General features: G+C 40.9%; 1 protein-coding gene across 1 annotated transcript; it reads right to left on the bottom strand.

Moving 5' to 3' along the window:
* Positions 1–349: 349 nt before the first annotated feature.
* On the bottom strand, positions 350–11,920 carry LOC133916063 (sugar transporter ERD6-like 16). Its single transcript, XM_062359552.1, is given in 19 exon segments — positions 350–936; positions 1,119–1,233; positions 1,342–1,401; positions 1,562–1,615; positions 1,820–1,879; positions 1,964–2,026; positions 2,100–2,143; positions 2,221–2,305; positions 2,400–2,480; positions 2,563–2,655; positions 2,965–3,029; positions 4,052–4,127; positions 10,249–10,314; positions 10,451–10,516; positions 10,617–10,676; positions 10,769–10,858; positions 10,995–11,057; positions 11,646–11,710; positions 11,713–11,920. Coding segments are annotated over 19 exon segments (1,500 nt in total). The 5' UTR covers positions 11,885–11,920; the 3' UTR covers positions 350–814.
* Positions 11,921–12,613: the final 693 nt, after the last annotated feature.

Here is a 12,613-nt window from a genome sequence, read left to right as displayed (position 1 = left end):
GGGCTGGCGAAAACGGGAAGAGAAGCCGGCAGGAAGGAAGAGCCGACGGGAGGAGAAAAATTAGATCTAGAGTTTTGGATTAACAACTTATATTTTCTAAAGACTCATAAGACATTATATATATACACACATACAAGTGATAATATAAAAAAAAATCTTTTATGATATAGAGATATAACGTTCTGATCTGTTGATCTAGAGGATAAGATGGTATAGCTTCGTGGAATTCTCCCATGAAGAATATAATGTCGTTTTATTTACTGCTCAATAATCTGGAGGAACATGGTACATAATCTCAATTTGTGTCGTCCTTAACCTACAGATACACTACAGACTACAAGGAGGCGGATCGGGATCCTCTGCAGTTGCTACTGGCAACTGCAGAGAGGCTACTGTAGCTACAGTAAAGTGCGTTTAGGTCTGCCCTGAGTCGTTGATTTCGTGGTGGACGCATCAGATTCGTATGCTACAGTGCTCTACAGTAGTGTGCTACAGTACCGGAACGACTGTACACATGATCAGATTACTGTTGCTACAGTAATGTATGATTAACTAATGCACAGCACTGTAGCATTAGACTCATTTTACTGTATAAACAGTTATCCTCTGCATTAATGATGTATTAATGCAGAGAATCCGGGTCCCAAGGAGGCAGGCAGGTGAGAAGGACATGAAACGGGGAGACGGCGAAAATTGCTTCTTTTATCTTCTGTAATGGGCAAAAGACCAGCTGGTGAAGGCCGCAGTTGAGGCGGGAAGAGCAACGCGTGCATCATTTTCCATCTCAGAATTATCCTCCAGCGTAGTATATCCTTTATCTTCTGGAATTTAGAGAGTCTTGTATCTCCTCGAGTGTTCTTCCTTTGGTCTCGGGTACTAGCATTGCCACGAACAGTATCGTGATCAGGCTCGCAGCAGAGAACATGAAGAAGATCCCTGTACAGAACAAGGAGGGGAACCAATGTAAGTAGGAAGGTTTACATGACATGCTTTTCTTTTTCATGTTTAATCTGAAAGTCTGCTTCTGATAAATTTCATAAAATGCACTGCATTTTTTCCGAACGAAAAAAGGAGATGTGAAAATTGCAGGTTAAGTACAATAGTGTCAGGTGAGTTACCTGCTGAGCTCCAGTCCATGAGAAAGCTAAACGAGTAAGAAATTGCGAAGGAACCTAACCAGCTAACAAGGGTCACCAAGCTTCCACCGATTGCTTTCATGTTGATTGAGAATATCTGCAGGCAGTCAATTTTGGGTAAAGGTAAATCTCCGGAAAACTTGTCACATTTGTCAATCATGTCGTAGATTCATCAAAAACAAATGGAATCCCGATTCCATTTTACCTCAGACATGACAACCCAAGGGACAGGACCCATTCCAATTGAGTATGCCCCTATATACACCTATTTCAGGAAGCAGCATCATGAGACAAAATGTCAGATTACTAGATATAATAATTTCAAGCGGCTTAATCTAGAATTCATACAGATTGCAGTCCTTAAAAATTTCATATTGTAAGTGAAAAGAAAATGATTAAAAGGACAAGGATACGGTATCCCTTACCAGTATGCCGGAAAGAGCCAATGCAGGAACCCATTCTGGGAATAGTCCTTGTGCCTAACAGATGATTAAGCATTCACCATTATATACGGAAACAAAGAAAAAGATTATCCTTACCGTACCTATTCTTATTAGCATAAGTTGAAACTTTTACCAGTAGGTTCACAACTGATTGCCATTAAGCTAACTTATGACATTATCATATATGTCGTCAGTTTCAAAAGTAGCTTATCATGCAGCAGTTAGGAAAATTATAGTTACCTTTAGGTAGAAGGATATTCCGGTCAAGAAGCAGCCCAAAAATGTTCCAAAAGCGGAGACCTAAACAATAAAAGGATCTCACGAAAACATTCTACCTAACATTCGTTCTTTGTATACATCAGCTCAGCTTTGTAGCGTTTATACCATCAGAAGAACCCTTCTTCCACTCCTATCCATGAGAATGGCCCCAAACAATGTAATTGGAATCTGAAAGGATCAGTGTTATAATTTTTTTTTCTAATTAGTAACTTTTACTAGCTAAAAGCAGCTAATCTCAAACCTGAATAATGCCAATCAAGATGGTTCCAAGTTTTCCAGAAAATTCTGAAGTTGCAATAAAACCAACATATTCATAAAGGACTATTAGAAAAAGAAAACATAATACTTGGATATTCGCATACCTGCAGATGTGAAGATATAGCTTGCATAAAAGCCGACACCATTTATCCCTCCCAGTTGCTGAAAAATCATCAAGCTAGCACCCACCTGTGCATATAAAAGTTTCATATGATAAAATCCAAACTCAGTACAAAAGAGAAGCATATTTTAACAGGACATAGGTGAAGAAGTGATTCCTTACAATGACTGCATATATATTTTTGCTCAGAAACAAATCTTGAAGCCTAGCCTTTGGAAAGCTACGGAGTGACTCAATATATTCCTGGATAAAATGATTATTTTGAGCATAGTCTTCTTCACATTATAAATTCTAATCTATATAATCAATTAGGAAAGAAACTAACTTTAATCTCAATTGCCTCTTCAGAAATGTCAGCACTCTCTCCCCTCAGCTTTTGCAATGCAGTGTGAAATTCTTTCTCCGTTCCAACATTGGCCTGTAGTTTAAATGCATAGTGAAACTCAATGGAAAAGGTTAAACATGATACGAATAATGAATTTAAAGTTTCATGTTAGTTGACGAGAATGATTATGTAATTAATTGTTTTCCTTTTGACATGTTCAATGATGTCCATGCTTTCTATTCTAAAGCTAGGAATAGCAGGAGGTTGTGCAGCAATTTTGCAAGTCCTACTAACACTACCCTTATTTAAAAAAAGGAAACCATGGGGGAGCTGATTTCTATTTTCACCACATCCAGAGAGTCATGTTTTACACAGCGTTCACCTAAGGAAGAAGTGCCTTACCAGCCATCTCGGTGACTCTGGAATGAAGAAAAGCCCAGCTAGCAGGAGAACACAAGGCACTAAACCTGCACAAATACTTCTTCTCATTTACAGCCAACATAAAACTGAAGCTTTTTTTTAGAGTGAATTGCACAAAACTACAAGTATTATGCCATTATAATACAAAACTATAAGTATTGTGCCTAGTAACACAAAACTACCAGTATTGTGCACTAATTTCACACAAAATCCGATTTTAATTAAATTCACCCAAAAAATAGTCTTATGTTTCTCCAAAAATCCTAAAACTTTTTGTATATGTTCCGTAATCCATGTGCAACCTATTGTAATTGGATTCACCTAAAAAAGCTTGTGTAGAATTTAAACTAAAATTCTCCAAAAAGACTACTTTTATAACTCCTAACAATTGTTAGTGGCTCAAATAAAATCCCAAAAATACGAGAAAATTCACTAATATTTTTCTTATATGATGTTATTTCTAAAATTATTTTCAACCCTAGATTATATGGTGAAAAGGAGAGTTCCCTTGTAAGTATATAAATAGATCATATAAATGGAGTGTTACAAAGAAATTCATTTTTTCACCATATAACATAGAGCTGAAAATAATTTTAGAAATTAATCCATTATATAAGAAGAATATTGTTAGGAGTTATATACCTAGGAGTTATAAACATATTGTTAAGAATATTGTTAGTCCATCATATAAGAAGAATATTGTTAATGAATTTTCTCATATTTTTTAGATTTTATTTGAGGTCCTAACAATTGTTAGGAGTTATAAAATGAGCCTTTTTGGAGAAACACAAACTTTTTGGGTGAGTTCATTTAAAATGGATTGCACATAAATTATGGAACACGTGCAAAAAGTTTTCGGATTTTTAAAGAAACATAAGACTATTTTTTAGGTAAATCTAATTAAAATAGGATTTTATGTGAAATTAGTGCACAATACTTGTAGTTTTGTGTTATTATTCACAATACTTATAGTTTTGTGTTACAAATATCACAATACTTGTAGTTTTGTGCGATTCACTCTTTTTTTATGTATAACCATGTACCATATATTGATGTGAACACAACTTACCTACTAGTACCAATTTGCGCCATGCAACTAGCGCCCCTATTATGTATGTAGCTGAACTCCCAAAACATATCAACAACTGCACATGCAGAAGACGTCCAGTGGAAACTATTAATACTTACAAAGTCAATGGAGTGGTAACACTGGTGGCAATGGGATTGTTGTCTGCTCCAACGCCGAAACGTTGTCAGTAGAGTGTGGGCTAAATGCGTCGTGTGGAGTGTGTTTGTATCGTTGGACCAAATGAGCCGATTGTAATGTGAATCGAACGATTAACGATCGTGTGGCTACGTCAAGTTAAAGTCCAGGTCGTGTACGTCTCTCCAGGCGTGTGTGTGTGTGTTGGAGACAGTGTAAATACTGTAGCCCATCATGAACTTGCTGATCAAGTAAGAAAAGAGTTCCCGACTCCAACCCTCTCTCTGTCTCCGCTCTGCTCCCTCTCTGCTACCTCTCCAACCACCCTAACTTCGTAGTTGTCATCACCAGTGACTATTCACTGACGGCGGCACACTACATATGGTATCAGATTCCAGTGATCCGCGGCTCGGATTCTCGCATTCTCTCGGCCTTGATTGGCAATTCCCCGATGGCTTGCGGCTGCTTTCGAGCGGCACGCTGTAAATCTCGACTGGTTCGATTAGCTTGGAGGAGAGTCCACCACGGCTCCAGCTCAATCCAACACGACCGTACGTCCAGTGCTGGCGATGATGGAATCGTTTGAAGACCATATGGAGAAATTCAAGGTGCTCGATAAAGTGCAGCAACAGCTTGTGGAGATGGATACAAAGATCGGCATCTAGGTGACGCAACTTGATCAATTGGAGACCAAGGTTGATCTCTCCATGCTCACCATCAGCCAGGTTCAACAAGAGCATAGCTACATCTGGCGCACGCTGAAAGGTGTAGCACCTCCACTCTTGACGATTCCTCCGCGACCGGGTGAAGGCATCATCGGCACACGCCCAGACAACCTTCCACCACTACCTCCACCTCAAGTCTCATTCCCACCACCAACACCACAGGTGATACCCTCCCCATCACCCATCGTCCCACCTTACTATTCCTAATCATGGTGATTCTACATATCGTAAATAGTGGATACCTACATTGGATTTTCTAAAGTTTGATGGTACTAATGCTAGGATTTGGTTAGATAAGTGTCATGCCTTTTTCTCCCTATATCAAATCCCAGATGGTTTTAAGGTTACAGCTGCGGGTATTCATCTCACCGACAATGCCGCTCATTGGTACCAGCCATATAAACTGTTGAATCCATATCTTGATTGGAACCAGTTTTGCACAACAGTCATTGCTGAATTTGAAGTCAATACACATAGAAACAAACTTATTGACTTGTTGTCTTTGCGCCAGACTAGTTCGGTTGAGGAGTACAAAAGGCAGTTTGAGCAACTCATGTATCACATCTGTCTTTATGATCCAACTTTTAGTGAAACATTACTAGTCACTCAATTTATTATTGGTCTCAAGGATGAACAGCGTGCCTATGTGGAAATGCAGCTGCCTGATACAATTTGTACTGAAATTCAGTTAGCAATGGTCCAAGAGACAGTTCACACCAGATTACATAAGTCCTCTTCCAAGTCTGGATCAAACAAGAGCTTTAACATTAGTTCCAAATCTGACAGTAAACAGACTTCCAATTCTGTGAGTTATGGAAAGGCAACCAACTACATGAGTACAGAAAGTCCAATGGACTATGTTTTAAGTGTGGTGACAAATATGTTCAAGGCCACAAATGCTCTACTCTATCACCTGCCCAGGTCAGAGCACTATCCATGGATGAATCTCCTGAAATTTTGCCAGATGAAGTATTGGATATGTCGGTAGGTACTAATCCACATGAAGAGACTGACATTCAACTATCTGTTCATGCTTTGGCTAGTTCTGACAGTGCAAAAACAATCAGAATCAGAGCTCTTGTCAGGAATCAAGTCATGTTAATATTGTTGGATTCATGTAGTTCACAGTTTTGTGGATCAATCTTTTGTCACACGTATGGGCTATCACCAACAGCATGTTCAACTTCTTACTATCAAGGTGGCTAATGGTGATACATTGCCCTGCACCAGCATGGTTCAGAACTTCACCTAGTGAGTTCCTAACCACACCTTTCAATATGACATGAGAGTACTAGATATGAGTGGTTATGATGAAATTTTAGGAATGGATTGGCTTGAGCAGTGGGATCTTATGAAATGTCATTGGGCAGAGAAATGGGTGGAATTCAACTGTGAGGGAAAAACTGTGAAATTGCAAGATATTTTACCTGAAAACCATTTTGAAATTTAAACAATGACACTGCACAATTTGATCAAATGATCAAAAGGGAATAAAGTTTGGGCAGCAGCCTTGTTGGAAAAACTTCCAGAATCAGCCCTTGCAGACACTCCACCAGAGGTATAACAATTGCTTCATAAGCATGCAGAGGTATTTGCTGAACCATCTGCTCTACCCCCACCACAGAACATTTGATCACAACATCAACTTGCTCAAATTCTTCAACAGTAAATTCCAGACCCTACAGATACTCTCCATTACAAAATGATGAAATAGAGAGTGGCAACCATGTTACAAGCTGGGACAATTATACACAACATGAGCCCATTTGCCTCTCCTTTCCTTCTTGTCAAGAAAAAAGATGGCAGCTGGCGTTTTTGTGTTGACTACACAAAACTGAAGTCTATGACAGTCAAAAGTAAGTTCCCTCTACCAATTGTTGATGAGCTCTTAGATGAATTAGTCGGCTCCACCTTATTCTCTAAATTGGATATGAGATCTGGTTTTCATCAGATTAGGATGGCTGAAACAGATGAGCCTAAAACAGCTTTAAAACACATCATGGGCAGAATCAATTTAGGGTTATGCCCTTTGGTTTGACCAATGCACCATCCACACTTCGATGTTTGATGAATTCCATTTTGCACCATATACCAGAAATTCATCTTGGTTTTCATGGATGACATATTGGTCTATAGCCACAATCTGCTGGAACATCTGCAACATCTTGAACTGGTCTTTCAGTTACTCAAAGACAATCAGCTCTTTGTCAAGGCAAGTAAATGTTCATTCGCCCAAACACAATTGGAATATCTTGGTCATATTATCTCTGGACAGGGTGTTGCAACTGACCCACAGAAAACTACAGCAATGCAACAATGGCCTGTGCCAACATCTGTCACTGAACTAAGTTTTTTTAGGTCTTACAGGATACTACAGGAAAATTGTGAAGGGATATTGGACTTCGGCCAAACCTCTAACTGTATTGTTGAACAGTTCCAATGGATTGAGGAAGCACAAGTGGCATTTAACAAACTGAAACAGGCAATGTGCCAGACACCTATGTTAGCATTGCCAGATTTTCACAAATCATTCACTATTGAGACAGATGCTTGTGACATAGGAATTGGAGCAGTCCTGAGTCAAGATAATCACCCAATTGCCTACTACAACAAAGCTTTGAGAGTCAATAACAGAAACCTTTCCATTTATGAGAAAGAATTTTTTGCAATTATGATGGTTGTGGATAAATGATCTTATTTGCAAAGGGGTCCATTTGTTATCAAAACTGATCACAAGAGCTTGTGCTATTTGACAGACCAGAATCTTACATCAGATTTGCAAAGAAAATCCATGACTAAATTAGTGAGACTTTAATTCAAATTTCAGTACAAGAAAGACAGTGACAACACAGCAGCTGATGCACTCTATAGAGTGGGTCATCTTCTGACAACACAATCTATTTCTGTGGTCCAGCCACAATGGATCCAAGAAGTACTGAACTCCTACGTTATAGATCCTCAGGCTCAACAACTTGGGTAAGCTCAACTTGCTCTAACAAGATGGATATTCTCTACAAGGTGTCATCAGACATAAAGACAAAATTTGGGTAGGCTCCAATTCAGGTTTGCATAAAAAGCTCATCCATGCTTTTCACTCTACTCCTATTGGTGGTCATTCTGGAACACAAGCTACTTATCACAGAGTGAAAAAGCTTTTTTTTGTGGACCGGAATGAAAAAGGATGTAGTTAACTATGTCCAACAATGCAATGTCTGTCAACAAGCTAAACATGAAAATTGTAAGACTCCTGGCTTACTTTAGCAACTACCAATACCCCAAGGTGCCTGGCAGGATATCTCTCTTGATTTTATTGAGGGGCTTCCTATATCAGAAGGGTATTCAGTAATTTTAGTGGTTGTGGACCTTTTCACCAAGTATTCCCACGTTATAGCTCTACGCCATCCATATACAACAGCAAATGTTGCTAAGGTGTTCATTCAAAACATTGTCAGATTACATGGTATCCCTCGGTCTATTGTGTCTGACAGGGACAAGGTTTTCACAAGCAACTTTTGGAAATAACTCTTCAGAGCTTGGAACACAACACTAGCTATGAGTATTGCATATCATCCTCAAACGGATGGCCAGACCGAAAGAGTCAATCAACGCTTGGAGATGTACCTTAGATGTGTTGTACATGAAAATCCTAAGGAGTGGTTTCAATGGTTGCCTCTTGCCGAGTTTTGGTACAACACAACTTTTCATACATCTCTGAATCGGTATTGAACCAAATTATGGTATGATACCAGATCTCACTCAAGTATTCAATGCTGAAGTTACAGATTTGATCAAAGAAAAAGACATGTATTCCACATTGCTCAAAGCCCAGTTGCAGAAGGCTCAACTAAGAATTAAACAGAAAGGTGATAAGAAGAGGAGCCGCAGGGAGTTCCAAGTAGGTGAGAAGGTTTACTTAAAATTGCAACAGTATGCTCAGACATCTGTGGTCAATCATCCATATCCAAAGCTCGCCTATAAGTACTATGGATCACATGAAATCACAGCACTCATTGGCATATCAGCAAATTGACTTCTGTTGCCGAACAACAGTCAGGAACATCCTGTGTTTCATGTCCCCTAACTCAAACCTCAAGGTCCAAATCATTCACCAATCTTCACTATTATACCTACAGTTGTGGATTTATCTGTGGCTAATACGGTGCCGGAGGAAATTTTTGACCATCTGTCGAAGATTAGTTCCTAACAATATATCTGAATTGAACCGGGGTACCTTCGAGATCAGAGATCGAGCAGAAAACAAGACACGCAATTTATACAGATTTAGGCTCCCGATGTAGAGTAAAACCCTACGTCCTATGTGGATGATGTTGTATATGGATTGTCTCGAGTACAAGTAAGGTGGCTAAACCAATTACAATGGAGTAGATCAGATCTAAACTAGTTTAAGATTGAAGTAGGCGTTGATCTGTTGTTTGTTCTCCCCCTGGGGGTCAGGGTCCCTTGCCTTATAAAGGGGTCCCAGTGCCGCCTTAGTCCCAGTCGTAGTCGATAGGGAGTCTTTCATCTTGTCAGTCAAGACAAGGCAGTCGAATTCAACTTAGATACTAGTCGTACTCAAGTTGGTTAAGCCGATCAAGACCTTCCTAATACAAGTTTTTGTGATCTCCGAGTATACCAGGTCCTGAAGATTCGGATCCGCAATATCTGAAGTTGTCCATCTAATGTACGGTGTACCCTATCCGTATATGGTATACTCCTTATGTGCGTATACCCTATAATTAAATATTCGACACCGTCGCCTTGTGAAGAAAGAGAATGCAGCTCAATTGCAAGTCAAGATCAAGTGGTGTGCGCTTTCTCCATCTTTTGCTACCTGGGAAGACTACGATGTCCTCAAGGCCTATTTTCCAACTACGCCAGCTTGGGGGCAAGCTAACCCTGAAGGGCGTAGCGATATCACGGCAACACTAGCAGCAATGGAATTGATGTCAGCTCTAGCACCGAAAAGTTGTCAGCAGAGTGTGGGCTGGTGCGTCGTGTGGAGTGTGTTTGTGTCATTGGGCCAAATGAGCCGGTTGTAATGTGAATCAAACGATTAACGATCGTGTGGCTGCATCGAGTTAAAGCCCGGGTTGTGTACGTCTCTCTTGGAGCGTGTGTGTTGGATACGGTATAAATATTGTAGCCCGTCATGAACTTGCCAAACAAGAAAAGAGTTCACAACTCCAACCTTCTCTCTGTCTCCGCTCTATTCCCTCTCTACTACCTCTCCGACCACCCTAACTTTGTAGTTGTCCTCACCGGTGACTATTGACTGGCGGTGGCACACTAGAGTTAACAGTGAGATATGGGGTCTTGAGCCTTAGTTTTTAAAACCTGGTTTGAAGTTGTAAGGCCCCCTCTGAGATTCTTTGGAGCTATTTCAGCAATAAACACAGGGACCTGCCAGATGCAGCCCAATGTCAGGACACTAAAACATGAAGTTGGTAAAGGGGGGAATATTAATGTCGGAACTGATGTAGACAGGAAGACAGAATAGAGTCAGCAGTGTCGTGTCTCTGAATTAAGAGTTGCGTACCACATAAGAAAGAACTCCAGTGCTAAAGCCCAGTAAGATTCTACCAAAGTAGAGCATGATAGCACTCTGTACATTCAAGATAAATTATGGACAGGAAAACAGGGCATCTTCTCGATAGGAAACAGATAAGAAATCAGAACAAGAATCATTTAGTCAAAGAACAAACCTTAGCCAAGTGTATAGAAAGCCAACCAAAGATGCAAATAGTAGCTGCTATCCGCATGGTCTACTACAATTCAAAGCAGACGACACAGTGAGAAGATGAATCTTTAGTAAAAGTACGTAAATTTTCCCAACTGACGGTTTAGAATTTTTTACCATTTTACGTCCAAGAAAATCTGCTAAGCGCCCGCTAGTAACAGCACCAGTCATTGCTCCAATTGTCAATATAGATCCAAAAATTGCAAACTGTGGGTTAAAATGTGACAGTGCATATCACAGTTACAGAGAAGAAAGTCAGAGCTGAACAAATTAAGTCTCTACTGAAAGAAAAATCGAGGCATGCACTACCAAAAAAAAAAGGAATCATGTTACAGTTACAAACCTCAGAGATGGATAGACCGACTTCATCCACTATCCCTGACTGTGTGGGTGCAGAATAGCCAACCTGCAAACAAACATGGCAGAGCAGATGAATCATGTTCGACACTAAAAAAAACCACACCATCACTACATTCCACTGTATCACAGATAGTATTATATATCCCAAAGAAATAATTGGGAAAGGAAATCTTGTCCTCTAGCTAGACAAGGTGGCTTTTCTGTTTCTGAGACACATCCAAATCTGATGAAGTGTTTATTCCAGTACGCTTTGTCTGTTGTATTGCATGTTGCAAACCCATCCATCTATTGTTTTAAACCATGCAAAGCCTGACAAAGGAGGGTGAAAAAAAGGAGCATAGACTAGTGCTGTACTATAATTAGGTATCTCTCGTCGGTAATGACCACTCCTACTAGAGTCAGTTGATCTGTACCTTTTATCTATCCATCACTAAGGACTAATTAATTAAGGTCCATCAAGAAATTAAAATACGAAATTTCGAGTGCATTTTGGAAACTAATTTACAAAAGATACAGATCGATATTTTAAAGTAGTGGGGGGGGGGGCATTTGGCCGGACAATGTTTTCTTGTCAACGCACGCACGACGCCCGCACAAACAGAATGAAGGAAGAAAGCACATGGCGGCGGCTTACGCAGGTGCCGAACTCGAAGGAGCCGCAGACGGCGACGGCAGTGGAGAGGTGGACCATCCGCAGCGACCTCCCTCCCCACCGCCGCACTCCGCCGCCGCGTCCTCGTCCGGGATCGTGGATTCATCATCCTCCTTGCGGCGGTACTGCCGGAGAAGCGGCTCCGTCACCTCGCTCCCTGCGCCACCACCGGCGCCAACCAGCCCGGCCTCCACATCCTCCGCGACCCGCACTATCCCCATCGATCCTGCAACTACAAGCACGCGCGGCGGCCGGGCGGGGCGGGGCAGGGCAGCGCAGTATTTATACGCGGGCGGGGTAGCGGTGGGTCCATGGGCGGGGCCCGGCGTCAGTGGGCTTGGGAAGGGATATATCTCCGGCCCTTTTTGGTAAATCGTTTTGCCCTGCAGGGCTGCACCGGCGCTCCTGGTGGTTCAAGTGTTAAAGCGTGACCAGCTTAACAATTCGGTCCTGGTTTTGTTGTCGGTTCTGTGCACGCTGCAATGCTGGATACGGTCATGTGTATGGTGGACTCATGCCGCTACGTTGTCGACCTCCGTCCGGATCTTCCACAATATGGCGGCCGGGAAATATCTCCAAACATGACGATGATCGTCGCTGCCCAAAGAAAATATCTGCGCTCCAGTTCATATGGGCAATCGTAATGCTGCCGATATCATCACAAAACCGAAGCGCAATGGAAATGTGCCCGCTTTAAAGTATTACCGAGGGCGCGTACAAATGGATAATGTCAGCTATAAGGATTGCTGCCTATTAATACCGTATTTCTGATGACGTGGGTAGGTGTTAATGAGTAGAGAGAAGATCGGCTCTCAAGCAAAAGAGAACAAACCTCCTCCATGCTGTATTTATTATGAAACAGTAATATACTATCTTTGATCTTAAATAGATATCATCCTAGAATAAATACAGTTAAATTTTAGAAACTTTGACCATTAATATACACAAAA

This window comes from Phragmites australis, chromosome 4, assembly GCF_958298935.1.
Source record: "Phragmites australis chromosome 4, lpPhrAust1.1, whole genome shotgun sequence".
Lineage (NCBI taxonomy): Eukaryota > Viridiplantae > Streptophyta > Magnoliopsida > Poales > Poaceae > Phragmites > Phragmites australis.
This window is presented reverse-complemented; position numbering and strand designations above follow the sequence as displayed.